The 18995-nt window shown below is 46.3% G+C and overlaps 2 protein-coding genes and 3 non-coding genes across 5 annotated transcripts; all 5 read left to right on the top strand.

The window, feature by feature from the left end:
- The first annotated feature begins 2119 nt into the window (after positions 1 to 2119).
- On the top strand, positions 2120 to 2191 carry Trnaq-cug. Its single transcript has one exon. It is a non-coding gene; the product is annotated as a tRNA-Gln (tRNA).
- Positions 2192 to 3428: 1237 nt separating this feature from the next.
- On the top strand, positions 3429 to 15643 carry LOC108091325 (xenotropic and polytropic retrovirus receptor 1). The gene is made up of 6 exons (XM_017190466.2): positions 3429 to 3513; positions 11607 to 11935; positions 12009 to 12696; positions 12916 to 13626; positions 13682 to 13982; positions 14356 to 15643. The coding sequence occupies exons 2-6, from the start codon at positions 11867 to 11869 to the stop codon at positions 14555 to 14557; spliced, it is 1971 nt and encodes a 656-aa protein (XP_017045955.1). The 5' UTR covers positions 3429 to 3513; positions 11607 to 11866; the 3' UTR covers positions 14558 to 15643.
- On the top strand, positions 10712 to 10783 carry Trnap-cgg. The gene has a single exon. It is a non-coding gene; the product is annotated as a tRNA-Pro (tRNA).
- On the top strand, positions 10976 to 11047 carry Trnap-cgg. The gene has a single exon. It is a non-coding gene; the product is annotated as a tRNA-Pro (tRNA).
- A 683-nt stretch (positions 15644 to 16326) lies between the features above and the next one.
- On the top strand, positions 16327 to 16921 carry LOC108091326 (barrier-to-autointegration factor-like). The gene is made up of 2 exons (XM_017190467.2): positions 16327 to 16548; positions 16659 to 16921. The coding sequence occupies exons 1-2, from the start codon at positions 16423 to 16425 to the stop codon at positions 16803 to 16805; spliced, it is 273 nt and encodes a 90-aa protein (XP_017045956.1). The 5' UTR covers positions 16327 to 16422; the 3' UTR covers positions 16806 to 16921.
- The last annotated feature ends 2074 nt before the right edge of the window (positions 16922 to 18995 follow it).

Genomic DNA, 18995 nt, shown 5'->3' with positions numbered 1-18995 from the left:
AAGGCACTCGCTTGCGCCAGAAACGATGCCAACAGGTGCTCAACATTCTTGGCATAGTTCCTAGAGCAATTGGGGCCTCGATCGCCGGGACGGGGCATGGAGATGAGATGGAGCCCGAGTGCCTCCACGAGTGGTATACAGTATACTGTATACAGTATACGTACCACGGCAGGTGGCTGTGCACTTGATTGAGCTATTGTAATTGTCAGTCATGCCGGAAAGTGCAGGGAGGCTCGAAGGCCCCAAGGCCCGTAGACTCGGTCTAGTGGCACCACAAGAATCTGTGGCAGAAGAAGAAAGTTTTCCCGATCCAAGGCAGTCGAAAGAGTTTGCCAGGCCATATTCAAATTACAGGCATCCTTTTTCAATGGGTGCTCTTTACTGAAATGATTCTGCCATTAAGGCTCCGATAATTTTGTTTATCAGGAGTCGAAAGGATTCCATTTATTATCTATCAAAAGCTTTTGTGGTTTTTGCCTAATAATGGTTTTTAAAATTTTATGAATGGAAGCTATCAAGAGTTAATCGTGTTTTCTTAGAGTTGATATACCCAGCCCAGCTAAACTTAAACCAATTCATTATTTTGTTATGAGCTTTGTTGTGGCCACTGGACAGCTTACAACTTGGGCTATTATCTGCCCCCAGTTTGATTTGCATTGTGTCACGTTTTCCGGCGAGGTCAATCCACTTCCACAGTCCACCGTGCATACGTATGGCTTACCTATCCCCTGGCCAGTGGCCACTCATGACTAATGGACCGATCTGGCTGGCAGAGACGCCAGCTGGTGGCGCCAGCATGGGTTAAGACATGGGCCAAGACTCATTCCAAGAGAAGACCGACAACAACATAATGAGTGGCCAGAACCCATTAGCCTGAAGTCTGCGTAATTGTCGCGAAAATTCGAGTGCGTGACCGACCAACAGGGAAACACAAAAGCCGAAATGTGTGTGTGGCCCATGGGGTAGAGAAAGCTCTTTGCCCCAGAAGGTTTCTGCTGTCCATTTTTCGGTGATGAAGATGTGTTTTTTATACCCGAGACACCTGAATCAAACAGCTTTATTCTTTGTTTTTTCATGCGGCAGCTGGAACTCGGTAACAATGAAGTTGACTAAAAATATAAGTTTATTGGAACAACCGAGTTCGCTTTAGTATGTACTTTTGTGATATCACTTTTTATAAACGTTTTCATACATGCAATCATACTTTAGTTTATCGCTAAATATATTATCTCATTGCGAAGTTTACAATAATAAATATTGATAAAGAGAAACAAAAGTTGCGTGAGTTGCATTGCCGTCTTTTTTGTCTGCTTCGCTTGTAATTTAACAAGAATTTCTTAATTATCAAAAAAAGGAAAAAAAGAGGAGTGGAAAATTATAAAGTTTATCCGCACTTATGATGTTGCATGGCCCAGTGATAGATCCTCGAATTGAATTGACAGCGAGACGATGTCGAATGTTGATTGGCTGCTGCCACAAATTGTTGCATTTCACGCAACAGCAATTGAAATGCCGCTGCTGCTGCCCCTTCCTCTTGGCTTCTTTTCGTTTTTTGTTTGTTTCCAACCAACCAACTCAACTCGATTAATATGCAAAACGGCTTTTGTTGCAGGTGCAACTGCCGCTCGGGAAGATTATGCTAATTAGGGTGCAACGGATCGGGAAAGGTGAACTGGTGCCCTATGGCAGCATTTATCAATTAGCAACGTTCGCCGCATAAAACCCAAATTGAGCATTGGGAATTGGGAATCTCTCGACTTCTGGGCTCGGTTTTCATTTTCATGCACACAGCTCTCAGGTTTCCACTTGAAAATTAATTCCGGGAATTGAGGGCAATGCCGAAATGGGTTGGAATTTAATATTCAAATGTTCGACGCTCACCCAAAAACATATTTATCAAACTGATTTGTGATTTGTGATCGGAATGGGAAATTAGAGACCAATCGGATTTATTTAATATTTAAAGAATTCAGAAAACCAATTTAACACAAAAATTCCAGCTAAGTCTAGATTTTACCTATTCAGCATTTCTATTTTTAATAACCGCTATCAGCTATCAGCAGCTAAAAATAGCTTTAGAAAACTCAAATACAACATTTTGTTCGACCTTCGACATGTGGGTTCCATGGTGTAATGGTTAGCACTCAGGACTCTGAATCCTGCGATCCGAGTTCAAATCTCGGTGGAACCTTGGCTAGCAATTATTTTTGTGATCATTTTTGTTTTGGTTTCCGAATGTGGGTCTTTGAGAAAGTTTCTTTGCCATCTGGTTGCTCAACTTTTCTGCTTTTCTGCTCGCATTGCGAAGCAGAAATGTGGGCAAATAACACGAACTGAACGCATAAAAACTGAAAGATAAAAAGTGCCTTGGCCGAGCCGTGCAATTTGATGAATGAATTGCGAATGTCGACGGCTGGCCTGCAATTAACGGTTGCATAATCCCAGTTGGCCATTTCCGCCAAGTGACACAAATACCCACGACACGCCACTCCGAGCTCTGGCTGTGAATGGCTCTTGGAGGAGCACAGTGTCCAGTCCAATCTGGGCGACTTTCACTTGCAGAACTCTTATAGAGAGGCACACAGAAGAGTCTAAGAAGCTCGTTCCAGTTCGGAGTCCTGCCAGCGATTTCACTTCATCAATATTTATCGCAGCACTTCTCCTACATAAACAATCGCTAATCTACCGGATGAATTAACCATTAATTTATGTCAAATTTTAGCACACTTTTCAAAAGTGCATTCCACACTTGAAGATAAAACGTAATTGCTCTAATAAATACTTTTAAGGTTCCTAAAACACATCAGATATGCACATCACATTTGGAAATCTGGGTGGATTTTCTGTGTTTGAGATGTAGTTTTTTGAGTTTACAAACTCAGTGACCTCCTAGGTGATATGGGGTTTCCGTGTAGCACTCGGATTCCACCTTCGTGCTCACGCTTCTGCTTTGCATGAGGGAATTTTCACAGCTGCTACTAATTGCTGGCGACACGTCAGGGCCAACCCACATCATTTTGAATCTCGGATCTCTGGAGTCTCAGATCTCGAACCTCGAATCTCGAATCTCGAATCTGGGCTCTTGGTTTCTCCCCTGGCATGACAAGATGTGTGGACTTTTCGGACACCTCGGTTGTGGGTCAACATCAGCAGCTGTCAAGGGGAATCCGCAGATGAGTGACACTTGTCTCTAACCTTTTCCTTCCTTCTCCTCCCTCTTGCAGCCCAGTTGGTTGAATGTCAGCCCGAAGTGGACGCAGAATGACAACACCGGGCACACTGTATCGACTGGCCAGTGGCGCAGCCACCCCTGCCACGCCCACAAACGGCCTATATGCCCAGCCGCCCAAGCCATATGCGGTCGGCTCGATCCAGAAGGGATCGGAGCGGAATCGGATCCTGGAGCTCCTGAGAGCCCCCAACAATCTCACCTCGCCCAGTCTGGAACCCTCCTCCAAGGGACTGCTCAATGGACCAGGCCAGAACAACTGTTTCCTCAACTGTGCCGTACAGGTATGTACTTAATAGATATCTATCATATGAGATAAGAAATTTGATAATTTATTATAGATTTTAATGATAGTTTTTAAAGGGTTTAGCAGTAATATTATTTATATTCCATACTTTTTGTAATTGTATTGCAAACATTGTTCGAATTCCCCCCAAATGTTCAATGAATGAAACCTTGACTTTATTGACGGCCTCCACTGGATATTTGGCAACCTTCGAACTCGTCATCCGAAAATTGTGTTAATTGGCTGCCGACTCTTGCTGGAGAGTCTGTGAGTCAGGTCGACGTTGTGGGCGCCACAGATGCACCATATAAGGTGTGCAACCACCCACTCGCCTTTCGGCTCGAGTCTTCAATCTTCAGTCGTCGGTCTTCAGACTTCCCCCTGGGTTTCAGTTCTCAGTCAAGGCAAACTTTTCACATGGCCAATTGTCGGGTTGGTTCGCCGAAGGCAGAGTTCTGCGAGTTCTTCTTCGAGGAACCAAGAGCGCCACCCAGTTGCATAAATTTTGTGAGCAGCTCTTAATAAGCATAAATCTGTATATTAATGATGGCCCCGGCAAGTGGCCCCTGCTTGAAAAACGGGGTTATGCCAGGGGAATTATGCAAAACCGGGTTCGTACAACAATTAGTCCGATTGCAACAAGAAATGGGATGTCAGACAAGTGGCTCCAGCCCTGGTGTTCCATCTGCAAACTTTCCCACTTATCGGTAACACGTTCTCCAAAAGATCCCTCAAGATTGTACTAGTCAAATTGCTCTGGTCCAAGTAGAACTTGGGTGATTTGGATCTGGCTCATTACTACTTGTTTGGAGTCCCCATTAAATGGGGATCCCAATCTAACCATCTGGAGAAAGTATTAAACATTAAAATGAGTAAGCCTTTAAAAAACTTTTCATTCAAAGCTTGGTTTCTTAAGTATACCCCTCTTTATTTTCAATTGCCAGAAGATAATCCTACAAATTATCCATAAACACTGAAGTTTAGGCACTCGATCATCTTCACACCGATTTTCACTCGATAATGGACGGCCATTGTGTAACTGTCTTCGGGCGTTGCAGTTCAATTATCGATTGGATAAATCTCGATCGCCATGACTCACTTGCGTTCAGACACAGTAGTTAACCCCTTCCAATCGAATGGGATCGTCAGTGCTTCGATTTTAACTGGGAGTTGGAAGTTGGAAGCTGGGAGTTGGGATATGAGTGTTGCGAGTTGCGAGTTGGGAGTGGGGTTGGTGGTTCGGATTCGGATTCGGGCTTGGGATCTCGAGATCTTGTGGCAAGGCGAGGCGAGGCGAGGCCTAGGTGCGGCCACTAGCATTAAGCTAATTGCACGGACGGCATATGCTCTTATTTCGGTTTCATTTCTTACATGGCTGCTGCTTTTGCAACATACGAGATCCAGGGCGTGGCATCGGGCGACACGATACGTGTCGAGGGGTTTACAGTCCAAGTAATTCGAATCGGATGCATACCCTCTTAAATTTCGTATATTTAAACTCTGCAACATTGTTTGCATAGCTAAAAAAATATGAAATATGAATTTGAAATTATTTCCCAGAACGTTTTAAAAGTTAAATAAGCGATATACTAATTTTTCAGCAAGTAGAACAGACTTCTCCCAATAAAATAGACTTAAAACAAGTATAACCCTTAAACCCGATATACCCCAAAATACAAACAATGCTGTGTAATGAAAACAAATCAACGCAAGACAATGGCAATCAAATGTGGCCAAGTCGCGTGGGCCAAGCCCAAAAGCATTTGTTGACAGTTGCCGGCCTTTATTTCCATCGGTTCCATCTACAGATCTACAGATCTACAGATCCATTGTCTGGCCAAGATCTTCGAGACAGAGTGATTTGATTGTTTTTGGCTTTCTTTCTTCGAGATTGCTGCCCAAAGTCAGCAGAGTCTGTTTATTTTTTGGAAGTAGCTTCCGCTGCGAGCTGTGGTTTTAGGAAGCCAACTGAGGCAGGCAACTGGCAACGCAAAACCTGCTACAACTAGCAACTGGTAACTGGCAACTGGCCACTTGCAACTTGCAACCTGCAACGGGCAACCTGCAACTGACAAACGCTGAGAACACAGCACTCCGATGAATCCACCTGATATGCTTTTAATGTGTTTCTTTCGCCGGAGTCGGGGGCACTCAACTGCAACGCGAGACCCTCGGCGACAAAAACGATATATTCGTATTCGTATTTTCAGTAAGACGGGGAAACCTTCAGACGAACCAGCGTCTTGGCTCTTTTGTGGTGCCGAGTGTAATAAAGTAGCTGCAAACAACTTCCAGTCGCACCATTTCCCTGGGCTTCAATTTCAGCGTGGAGTAGACGGTCAACAATCGGTCCATGATATGCCCTGGCTCTTCAAGCCGAAAGGGGGGACAGAGGGGGTTGTGGGGGAGTATTATGCTCATAGACTCGCACATCATTTCACAGCTACTACTCCAGTTCCGAGACTTGAAGACTCGTAGACTCGAAGACTCGAAGACTCGAAGACTCCCCTTAGATTAGTTCACACGATAAGCCAAACAAACGGGCCGGCGGCTCGAGGGGGTTCCACTTGGTTGGCAACTAATATGAATTTGATATTTATGGCCAAAAGCAAATGATGATTTCCCCGCCGCGTCCATTGGCTGTCATTAAGAATGTGAGAAAACTTTCAAGCCCAGTGCGTGTGCCAATGGTGTCCAAAAAAAAGGGTTATGATATAGGAAGTGTATTTGCGTACGCAAATAGTAGGTTTTCTGCTCCGTAATCCTTGTTGGTAAACTCACTGTAATCAACTTACTACTCTATGAGCAACCAAAGTGGAAAGCCACCTCTGTTATTTTGGAGTACATCGCTGTATATGGATATGTGGGATTCGGGTTCACCTGTCGCCGGAGCAGCTGCCAAAAAAAGCGAACAGGAAAAGTTGATCTCAGACGGTTCCGCTCGAAGGCGCTGCCTGTGAAAAGAAGAGCTCTCCCGGTCGAAAGTAAGAAAAGAGCGTCTTGGTCTCGATTCCTGTCTGTGTCCGGCTATAAAGTAAGGTAAAGCCGAAAAGGGATCTGTTCCCCCCTCACAAAAAGCCGACCGGATCGCTCGGACTTATGCATTCACATACTCGTATATGACTCTGTTTGAACAAGAAGACGACAAGAAGTCGACAGCCGGAATAGGGGCTACGAAGGGAAGACAGGTTGCTCGAATTAAACTGTTTCGATAGGGGCCTTAATGCTCCCTGAAGCTATTCCGATTTGGGTACTGAGAAGGGAATATGCCTTGTGATTTCGTTATGCTTTCTGTGGTTATACGATTCGACCGCAAAATATGATTTAGTTTCCTAATGGGCAATTTGTATTTTGGTTTATTGGGGGTTCGGATTTGCATAGTAAATGTAAGCCATAATGAACTTCAGATATTTAAATATAAAACAATATTATAACTTTGCTCATGATAATACCTACAGTAAACAATTATCTTACTTTGTTTACTTACTGTTTACCAAAAATACTTAAGAACCGTCTTCCGCATAAATTTACTGTGTATACTTTCCTGAACCGACTGGGCTCGTTAATTGCTGTTCACAACTCATCAAGCGCCCCCAAAAATGACAAACTTTATTTAAATTCGGTAATTGTTGCCAGCAAATGTAAAGTCATGAGCACGATGTGTTATTTTTGGCCAGCATCATGGTCGGCGGCTCGTTGTTTCAGGGCCAGAAAGCGAATGTTGCGGCGCTGCGGCACCCGCATTTGTATGCCGAGTGGAAACCCAGCTCTTCGATCTTGTTTCGGTAATTGTGGCGGCAACACGGCAACATCATGTTGTTGGCCATTCGAAAGTTGTCCATGGCTTGTCCATGTTCAATGAACCTCTTAAACTGTTACCATTTCTCGTTACCACTGCGAGTTCGAGTTCGTGTCCGAAGTCTTTTGTTTGGAATCGAATTTCTGTCTCGCACACTCGCCTTCGTGGAAATGTGCGTGGCCCATGGGATTGGGCAGATGAAAACATGTAAACAGTAGCCCAAATGGAAAGTGTTTTCCGGGTTTCCCTCTCCCAGGTCTATGGCTCAATTAGTCTCCCAATGAAGTTGCCCAGAACGGGGAAATTAATTCTGATTGCAATCCCATTACGGATTACTCTGTGGAGAGCTCATGCATATGAATCGCTGCCACTTCCTTGGGTGCCTCTCAAAACCTCCGATTGGCTGAGGCGGCGAGTTCTGAGATAAAATCAAGAAGCCCATAAAAGTTTACTACTCAACTCGTAAAATCCCAGATCCGGATCTACGATAAGTAAGAATTTATGCTATGATAACTGGGAAATTTTTAAACAGATTTTAGAGTACGCTAGTGTACGAGTGTTTATAAAAAGGTTTCTTTTTTAATCGAAATCTTTTGTTTTCTTTACCAACTGCATTTGAGATTTCACAATGCATATTCAGTCTCATTAGGCAATCGATTGCTGGTCCAGACGAATCTCATTAGGCCCGCTGATTTCCGCGCGAGGTTTGTTTTCCATTTTGTGCTGAGTTGTCGCAGCCGGGGCAATTTGGCTTTAATTGAGACACAATCAATCACAAGGCAACCAAAATCGATTCAGACCGAGTCGAACTCAAACTCGATCGCTGCACTTCCGCTGGGCCATTGTTGCATTTTCAATTAGCAGGCTCGCCGCTTTGTATTTACAAGGCATTTACATTTCCATTTGAATTTACATTTCCGTGGTCAGACGTTGGAACTCGGCCAAAAGCCCAAAAGGCGGACTCGGCTCGAAAGATAAAGGTGAAAGCGTCCACATCGGCGGCGAGATTAGAAATTCTTCAGCATTTCTCCCAATGTTTTCCGTGGTAATTGTAAACGTAATGGCTACGCCAGTTGTAATTGTTATTGCGCCGAGCCCATTTCCTGTCATGTTTATACTCAGCCCTGGCGATTTTTTATTCCTAATTTTATTTCTAATTTGGTGTTTTGCTTTCTTTTCGGCACCTCGGGGCCACATAATCATAATCGTGTCGAGCATTAAACTGGATTAAATAAGCGAATTAAACATTGTACAACACGCAGTTAAATGTCAAGCTTGTCTTACTAATTTCTTGTGTTCGGTTCGGATTGAATTGGAGTTGTTCTAAAGCAAGCATAACCCTGATCTGTTTCCCAATCCACTGTTGACCCACTGTTGCCTGCAGGTGAGCCAACTAATAACTCACCCACCTGCGGGGGTCCTGGTCCAGATCCAGATTCCACTTGCAATCTAGTGGCGGGAAGTCGAGCTTTTAGGTTTTCCACCTAGCTTTCTTTGCTCCCCAAACGTCCCTTCCCGCATCGCATTGTGTGTGTGTATTTCTCGGGAAAGGTGAAGGGAAAGGGAAAAGCGAGAAAAGCGCCGAGAGAATGTGTGGTCCCTGGGGTTTTGTTTCGTGTAGCCCATTAGCCACCCACAGCCTCTGGGGATCTGGGATCAGAGGGCATTAGAGCAGACCACCCGGGAAAAAAAGACACGGAGAACCCAGATTCCGGACAGATTCTTGGCCATGTTTTGTTGGATTTTCGGGGGAAATCGGATGATTGATGATTGATGAGGGATGTTCGGCAGATAGGCAAGATGGATGATCGGATGTGGATGTGGATGTGGGCTTGGTCTTCAGATAGACGATCTTCGGTCCACCGATTCCACGATCAACGATCAACGATCAATGGCAGGCAATTCAATTAGCCAATTACGCATTGCCAATTGGCAATTGGCGAGGCACTGACATTTGTAATTACACCTGAGCGATGCCATAATTTGCACAATTGGAGCGCGGAAGTTGCACAAGTTGCGGAGTTCTGGCCACGATTATCATTATGGCCTGGCCAAGAGAGCTGGGCCCCTTGGCTTGGCTGTTGGTTGTTGGTTGTTGGTTGTCAGCACTCGCCAATTGTGGGCTCAATCAAAACGGAAGTTGGCATTGGGTGGGGACCGCTTCGAGCGCTTGCCACAACCACCTGTAACCACCTGTAACCACCGATTATACCCAGCCACCTAGCCATAGCCTATATCTTTCCCCAACCGATCGGATGTGAGTGCTGGCCGATTAGCTTCCGTTTTGGCGCCATTCGAGGAGCGGAGGAAGCGATCGGCGATCGGCGAGCGGCGATCTTCCCCCCTAATTGATTGATTGCCAACATTGTGACAACTGGATTTTCTGGCCAGGAATCGTCCACAGTCCAGAGACACCAACCTGTCGTCCAGTGCGTGAAGATGTTGTTCCTTTTGTTTTCCGCACAGATTATTTCATTTTATCAGTGTTATTATTAGTCTCTTTACTGCTGGCGTATTAGAAGAAATCGTTATGTTAATGCCTTTAATTAATAGTTTCCTCATTTTATGTTGCTTCGTGATTATGCATTTAAAAGATATTGTATTTCCATAATAAATAAGTGTGATTTGGTTTGTAATTATAAAAGGAATAGGTTCATGTTTTGTGCATCATTTTCGGTTATGATTTATTCTTAGATACAAATTCAAAGAATTTCTAAGAAAAGTTTTTCTAATGTGCTGCATTTTTTTATATTCGCCCAACCCAAATTTAAAAAAAGGTATTACAGGGTACAAAGATTGCTTACCAAACCCCTAACAATTTGTCTAGCTAGAGGCCTCGCCCAGACGACTAATTAATTACGAATTCGAGCTGGAATTCCGATTGGCCGCAAAAGGGGCGCTACCCTGTGACCCCAATCAGAAATCAGAGTGTATTAAGTTCTTATAAAGGCTTCGGGTTAAATGCCGCGATAAAAAGTAACAAATCGATTTGTGTTGGCCGGCTCATTTTGTCAATTAATTGTTCTACGGCCATAAACTAATGGCTCTGGCCAGAAGATCTGCCAACTCTAGTTGCGTAATAGTGCCCACCAAAAGCAACAATGGGTTCCTGAGACTCTTTAGCCATTCTTTTGTTCTCTGAATCTTTTCTTTGCGGCTTCCCAGTCTAGCGGCACTTTTGTCGTAGGCGTCGACTGATCGTCACCCTCGAGTTGCCACCAGAAGCCCCACAAGATCCCAAGAAGAAAGAACGATGAACGAAGCGCGAAAGAAGTGGTGTAGAATTCTTCTTGGCTTTTCTTTTTCGGCAATTTGTAGTTGTTGCTTTCGCAATTCCAGATGGAGAGCGTGCTCTTCGGATTGGCTATTTCGCCGCCCATATTTATAAGGGGGACTTGGCTCGTTGGTCTAGAGGTATGATTCTCGCTTCGGGTGCGAGAGGTCCCGGGTTCAATTCCCGGACGAGCCCACGTTGAAGAGCCCTTATTTTTACCAAAACTTTTTTTGTAAACCCCTTTTTGTTTTTAAAGCCCTGGTTAATGATTAAAAGAGAGTTTTCCCTGACTTTTTGGGAATTCGTACTTTCTATTTTCGCAAGTTTATATTAGCAACATGAACCTGATATTGGCTATTTCGCCGCGAACATTTACAAGGGGGATTTGGCTCGTTGGTCTAGAGGTATGATTCTCGCTTCGGGTGCGAGAGGTCCCGGGTTCAATTCCCGGACGAGCCCTCGTTCGATTGTTCCTTCTTTTTTTTTTTTGGGCTGTACTAGTACATTTGTTTGTACCGCCTTTTGCGAAGCCGCTGATAAGTCGGTTTATAAATCGTTATCGTTGGCATTATCGCTCCGCTTTGCGCGTACAATTTCGGACTCGCTCGACGGGAACTCGGTTCTTACAAAAGAGCGTTATTTGCGGGTTCCCTGAGCAACTGACTCATCTGGTTGGGGATTGTGTGACTGTCTGATGGACAGGAAGACAATCCACGAGGAACAGCGTGCGAACGCATAATGAGATCGAGGAAGTGACTCACAAACAAGGGAAGTTGGGGAACCACGTTTACACAAAGGTCTGCTTACTGGATTAATTTGCTGAGACAACCCGAACCAGCAAGAAGATCTTAGAGTAATTAATGGCTGATTTTAAATTAAAATGTTATTTATCGTAAGGCGATAGTTAGTGCTGGGGTTTATCAATTCTTTTTCTGAGATATTGAAGCTATTATTATATGACATTTATTTCACAGAGTAAACCATTACTAATGTTGCTATGTTTTCTGTATATTTCCAGGTATGTCTTGCATCTTTTTTATGTGAAACTCTTCCCTATAAAGTCGTGAAACTGGTAAGGTCTATTCTTCCAATCTGAACTTGTCAAGAAGAACTTTTTTCCGGGCTAGTAAATATATTTCGTAAATATAGTTCGCTGTTAGGCTTAGTTAGGCTTCTAATGTCAGGAGAAAAATGTCAGAGTTTGTAGAGCCTGACGAATCCAGCTAATCTCAGCTGTAGAGCAGCCACGCCTTGGGGGCGTGAGTGCCCTTGCCGAGGATGAAGTTTGGCAAGACTTTCGAGTCGCACCTAACGCTCGAGTGGCGCCAGCAGTACATGCGATACGGGGTGAGCACCTGCAACTGCAACAGCAACTGGCCAAGGTACCCAGCCTCTGGTTAATCCCACCTAATCCCAAAAGGATCTCAAGGCGCTGATCAAGCAGGGCGTCGAGGACGCCCCCTCGCCGCTGACCTCCTCGGACTACGAGATTCAGGCCTACTACCGGGCCTTCGAGGAGACCTTCCTCGCCGAGTGCCAAACGGAGCTGACCGGGGTGAACAACTTCTTCCTGGAGAAGCTGCTCGAGGCCCGTCGCAAGCACGGCCACCTGAAGCTGCAGCTCTTGGCCTACTCCCAGGCACCAGGACACACGGGCAGCGAGGCCTCGATACTCACTACCACCTCCGAGCGCACGAAATCCCCGAGAATTCGCAGGGGGAAGACGATGACCACCCGTCAGCTGAGAAACGCCTACGCCGAGTTCTACCTCAGCCTGGTGCTCCTCCAGAACTATCAGTCGCTGAACGAAACGGGTTTCCGGAAGATCTGCAAGAAGTATGACAAGAATCTGCGCTCCGAGGCGGCAGGCAGATGGTTCGAGGAGAACGTGGTGGACGCACCCTTCACGGATGGCTGGCAACTGCAGCGAATGACCGCCGAGGTGGAGGACCTGTACACGGCCCACTTGGCGGGCGGCGATCGGTCGCTGGCCATGGAGAAGCTCAGGGTGCCGCCCCTGGGAGAACCCACTCCGCCGGCGATGGTCTTCCGGGCGGGGATCGCCCTGGGAATGCTGCTCATGCTGCTCCTGGCCACTGCGATAAGTTGTAGGTCTCCGCAGCTCCTTCCTTAGCCCTCAATGCCCAGTCAGTCCCAATCTAAAACCCAAAGTTGTCCGAGTTAAGTATTCCGATATACCTCCAAAAACTTCACCTTTTGTTCGAGTATTCGTTGAGTTTACCAACTGGAAAACCCTCCTCTTTGGGCATTGCTGGGCTAAGGAATCCCTCCGAGGGCGTCAGTTGACTCCCTCCTCGTATTTTTAGACTGGAGACGACCTCCGTCGGGAGAGACCGTGCCGGGTGTGATGCGCCTGTACCGCGGACCCTTCACCTGGGTGATCTTCAACTTCTACATGGCCGCCAACGTGGCCGGATGGCAGCGGGCGGGCGTGAACCATGTCCTGATCTTCGAGATCGATCCGCGCAGCCATCTGCAGCCGGCCACGTTCCTGGAAATCGCCAGCACCTTCGGCATCCTGTGGGCGCTTTCGATGCTGGGATTCCTGCACCACGACTCCCTGGGCATCTCGGACCCCTTTGTCTTTCCGCTGGCCCTCATCCTGATCATGGTGGGGCTGCTGGTGGTGCCGCTGCCCATTATGAACTGGCCGGCCAGGTGGTGGACCATCAGGCTGGTGGGCCGCGTGATCACGGCTCCGCTGCACTACGTGGGCTTCGCCGACTTCTGGATGGGCGACCAGCTGAACTCCCTGGTGACCTGCCTCGTGGACTACTACTTCACGGTGAGATTCTACGTGATGTGCTGGATGCGGTGCGAGCTCGTGAACTGCTGCTTCAATCCGGACTTCATGGTGCCCATTGCGATGTGTCTGCCCGGCTGGTTTCGGTTCGCCCAGTGCCTGCGGAGATTCCGGGACAGTGGCTCCAAGTCGGTGAGCTATCTGATCAACGCCGGCAAGTACGCCACCTCGTTCCTAGTGGTCCTGTTCTCCACGCTGCGCAGCAATTCGGAGGGTAATTCCTTCCTGGAGGAACTGAACTGAATCCACAACTGAATCCTCGCCCGCAGGTGGGTATGAGGACACGTTCAGCAATCCGTACACCTGGCTGTTCCTCGCCAGCTGCGTGGTGGCCACCGTCTACTGCTACCTGTGGGACGTGATCAGGGACTTCGGACTCTTCGTCAACATGCGCGGCGAGCACATCTTCCTCCGGAAGCAGCTGGTCTATCCGCAGGCCTTCTACTACTTCGTGATTGTCGAGAACCTGCTGCTGCGCCTCTTCTGGGCCGTCGAGTTCGCCATCCTGTACCACAACCTAATGACGCCCTACAACATGAAGACCATCAGCAGCATCCTGGAGATCACTAGGTGAGAGCGGGCCGGGGGGCGGGTACCGACGTTTGGGCTTCTGACTTCTCCTTGTCAATTGGAAAAACGCATTTCTTTTTATACCATACAGTTTTTAAATTTCCTTAAATTTCTTAGATAGCGATCAAGCAACATTTTTGGCTTTTTTTTCGGTAAAACCTTCATAAAAAAGCCAAAAATCATTTTATTTTCACGGGAAATGTTTTTTCTTTCGTGTTTCCAGTCCCCTAAAAATATTGCATACCAAGTTTTTTGAAACTGCTAAAAAAATAATTTGACAATTGTTTCTTGAGTAGAAAGCGTTTTTCCAATGAACCAATTGAAGTGAAGCTCCCGTTTTTTTTTTTGAGTGTCGTGTGCCCCTTACCCGCAGACGCTTCATTTGGAATTATGTGCGCCTGGAGAACGAGCACTTGTTCAACTGCGGCAAGTTCCGGGCCACTCGGGAAATCCACTTGGCGGCCCTGAATCCTCGCCAGGAGCGAATGCTGGAGGACATGATGGACGAGTCGGACGGCGTGTCCAATCGCCGCAAGTCGAAGGACCGCACTCGCCTGGGGAAGGAGTACTTCTAGAGGCAGCTGCCTGCGATCCGTGCTCCCCCGATCCCCTCGCCAATGGCCCGTCGTCGTCGTTAATTAATTCATTTGTGCAAAAATACAAGTCGGATGAAGAGCCAGCGGCAGAGCGCCTGGAGAAAGGGAGCACGCGGAGCACGCGCCAAACCGGTTGACCAGCTGCACCCAAAAGTGGCGACTCCCCCGGACTCCCTTCTGAATACACTCATGTGTGTATATATAAATCGCCCGGTCAGGTAACAATTGTCGGTGCTGGAGGAGAGCGGCGAGGTGGGATCCTCGTGGCGAGCCGCCGATCACGGATCACCATCGCCAACGAACAAACTGTTTGACAATCGACAATCTCTTAATTGACTCGCATTTGCGATCTCCGATTGGCCCCGTAATTAGCCAAGCTGGGAAGATAATGGATTAAGGAGAAAGAACCCGCCGATCACCCATGATAATCCGGAGAAAGGCATTCTAAGAGCATAAATGTTTGGTTGCATATTTTTTACATAATGCTTTGTATATAACAAATGGATTAACGATTCTTCAATTAAGGTGTAACCATCTGGTTAGTTTTCAATACGCACTGTTCAACAGTCACAAAGTTATCTGAGATCTTTAATAATTAACGATTGGTTGAGTTCCTAAAAAATCCGTTTTATGTTCCTATTGTACAAAACCCCGGGAGATCGAATCTGTAGGGATTGAGGACTTATTTCTAATGTTTCAATGACTTAAGGGGGGGGTAAGGTCAAATCGTGCAAAAAAAGCCATGTTTTTGTGATTTTTTTCCTGACGACACAGTTAAAATTTATTTTTTCAACCAACGGTATATTAAAGTATGACATTAGAAGAATGTTTTATCAAATTTTTACAAAAAAATATTAAAAAATATGGCAATGGTAGCAATTGTCCGGACGTGTCGCCAAAAAAAGTTGAATTGCGGTGCCCCTCATAACTCGGTGCTGGATCATCTCAAATCAAAAAATGAAACTTCATTCGTTAGATAATAGTTCGCCCCAGGTAACGCTGTAAAGCTTTTTTGAAAATTGCAATTTTTTAATTTTTTCGAAGACTTTGAAGTGAAAAACACAATTTTTTGGGAAAAAATCGGTTAATTTTTCATTGCAAAATCAAAATTATGAACAAAAAAAAAAAAAACTCGACAGCGTTACCTCATAAAATATGTACAGAAATAGTGTTTAAAAATTCAAAAGGATCGGTGCAGTAGTTTTGAAGTTATGAGGGGCACCGACTTTGAAAATAGCGTGTTCGGCAAAATCGATTCAAAGTATTTTTATACGTGAAAATACGCCCAAATACGGTTGTTTAAAACGCTGTAACTCCGTTAGTTTGACTTTAATTGACTCAAAATTTTTACACAATGTTCTCGACATATTAATCATTCAGAAAAACAATAAAAAAAAAAATAAAAAAAAAATTTTTAAAACCTTACCCCCCCCCCTTAAAGAAGTTAATCCTGCCTAATAGGATTAGCTTCGAGGAAAGGATGCTTCGTAAATAATCTTTTATAATGGCATTGGAAAGCGGATAAGTCAGAACAAAGGATAAACCCTAAAGAATTTTTCCGATTCTCTGTGTCTGCTTCTTGTTTTTTGTCATTTGATTTGGGGATCCCTAATGTGAAGAAGAAGACATCAGGGCTGTCGACCAGCGGGGCGCGGGGTGGCAGTCCCGACATAGCGGAGTTATCCTCCCTAGCGGGGCTTTTCACCCAGTTATCGAACGGATTCCGCGTTGCCAGACAGTGATTAACTGGTCATCTGTTTTTTGTGCGTCATTTTGGAAACGGCCGCGAATATTCTGCTGGTGGAAATTCTGTTTTATCCTGTTGGAAAATATAAAGAGCTGAAATGTCGGGAACTTCGCAGAAACACAGGAACTTTGTGGCTGAGCCGATGGGCAACAAGTCGGTGACCGAATTGGCCGGCATCGGGGAAACCCTCGGCGGACGCTTGTCGGAAGCTGGATTTGACAAGGTGCGTGTGTGACTAGAAGGACCCATGTGCCCATATCAAGGACGCCATGTGCTCGAATCTAAAATGGCGAGTGCTTCCAATTGGTAATCCTATTTCGAACTGCCCCGCAGGCCTACGCCGTTCTGGGACAGTATCTGCTGCTGAAGAAGGACGAGGAGCTCTTCAAGGACTGGATGAAGGAGATCTGCCACGCGAGCTCCAAGCAGGCCTCCGACTGCTACAACTGCCTGAACGACTGGAGCGAGGAGTTCCTGTAGGGAAGGTCGCGACCAAGCGGGTGTACTTCTGATAGGAATCTGCTAAATGTACTGACAAATCAGCCGAACGCACTCCTAGTATGTAATACAATTAAACGTCGATCTCTTCAGATGAAGTAACTCCTTTGCATGCGCCTCATTTTCCAACACAACTTCAGTTTAACAAAGTAGTTTTCCCAACTTCTTGGCCGAGTTTTCTCTGACTGCAACTTATCTGCCATTCGAAGCCAGTCTTCATTTGCTGACTTGAGCACGAGCCAAACATAAATTTGCCATTGACTTGATGATGTTGCTGCTGATTTGTTGTTGCTGCTGCGGCTGCTGCTGCTGCCTTTGCTGGTAAATGGCAACTGCAATTTATGCTCCTTGTCGCGACTGGCGACGCTGGCAATGTCTCCAGGGAAAAGCGGAGAAAGGGAATGGGAAACGACGGCTATTATTAATTGCTGCCGCTGCTGCCGATGTTGCTGCCGTGTCAATTAAGCTGCCTGCACAGCAGCAACATTGCAACACCGCAGTGTGTGCTCAGTAGCGCAGTGGCTGTTGCATTTGCCGATGATGTTGCTGCTGATCTTGGTACAGTTGGCCGCGCTGCACACGCGCCAAAAGCAGGCCAAAACAAATAAACAAACAAACAAAGGAACCAAGCCAAACCAAAGCAAACGAACCCAAACAAACAAATCCGATAGGAGAACTCGTACCATCCAATCCGAGTCGAGTGGAGCCTGGCCGAAAGGCGACAGCAACTAGCCAAACAAGGCCCAAACGACTTTAGGCCCAGTTGCTGGCAAGAGGGTTGCACTGCGAGCTTGGGGAAAAGTTGAGGGAAAATCAGTAAAAAGAAACTATACACTAATGCCTCCAAAGGGTTTTGGAAAGCTCTTTTTTTCTGTGAGTTTTTTTTTATAATATGCAAGATAATCAATGTTTGATATTACAAATTTTACCCACTTTTAGTCAGCTATTAATTACCTGCTTCTGTGTACTTCGACAACAACTATTTATAATTCCCCGCCATGCGCATCTCCTGATTTATGAGCACTCCGCGATGTGACTGCCCTCAGTGGCCAATGTCCAACTTTGGGCACTTGGCCACTCCACTCCTTCCTCACTGCAGCACCAAGATGGCCAACTGCAGTTGCGCTCTGCTGTTGTTTACTATTTTGCTTTTGCTGGCTTGTTGTGAGCGGAAAATGGCGCGCAATCAACAGGCTGGCGTACAAAGTCCAAAAGCTGCGAGTGTTCTCCCAACTTGGCTTTAACCCTTTTTGCGGCAGCGTCTTTGGCTGCCAGCTGAGCTTGATGGCCAGCTCGTGCTAAATTTAGCCAGGGAGCAGGACACGTTCGCTTGTTTGTTGCTTGTTGCTTTGGAGTGTGGAGTGGAGCGGGGAGGGGAAGGGGAAGGGCCTTCTTCCCCCGCGGAGGTGGAACCAGTTTGGCCAGCTTTGGCTCCTTTTCCTGGTTTCGAGTTTTATGAGCGCGCGCGCGTTGATCCCTCGTTGGCCCCCCTTCCCCCCGGGAACCCCGCTGCTGCGATCCCCCTTTGGAACCCCCGAAACCCCTTTTATGGAGCAGCACGCGTCCATGGGCTCGATATCCCCAATATCCCCGCTGCTTATCGCCGGTTCCCCCGGCCACAGCGGGGATTTCTTCTGACGCAGCTCATAAATTTATGTGGCAGCCTTCTGATTGCCTTTATGCTGCCGTTTTTTCTCTCTCTCTCTCTCTCTCTCTCTCTCTGTCCTTTTCTTTTTCGCTGCTTAATTTGTGCGCATAAATTGGCTGGCAGCCAAGTTCTACAGCTACAGCTACAGATATGGCCGAGTCCTATATCCCCCTTCCTTTCTGATCCGATCACTTGTCCAGTTTTTTGCTGCGAATTTCGGACAGCCAGCTGCCTCTTTTTATTTCGGACTTTCAGCTGCACGGAGCTTTTAGTTTTGGAAATGCAGATGGTTTTCAAGTTGCAACAAGTACGAAGAACCTCCACTTCTTTCCGATTGGCAAAAAATGTAGGAAACAGTGAAGTAAACCCGTGACTTATGGCTTACAGCTACTTGCTGGCCAATCTCAGCTCGGGCCAATTACTTTGTTTACCGTTTCGCCAAGTTACCAAACTCCGAGTCTTGGGCTATGTTTACTCTATCTGGGAGTGGATCTGGGTGCTGGGTGTCTGTCCCCGGGCACCCA

This window comes from Drosophila ficusphila, unplaced genomic scaffold (assembly GCF_018152265.1).
Source record: "Drosophila ficusphila isolate 14025-0441.05 unplaced genomic scaffold, ASM1815226v1 contig_198, whole genome shotgun sequence".
Lineage (NCBI taxonomy): Eukaryota > Metazoa > Arthropoda > Insecta > Diptera > Drosophilidae > Drosophila > Drosophila ficusphila.
This window is presented reverse-complemented; position numbering and strand designations above follow the sequence as displayed.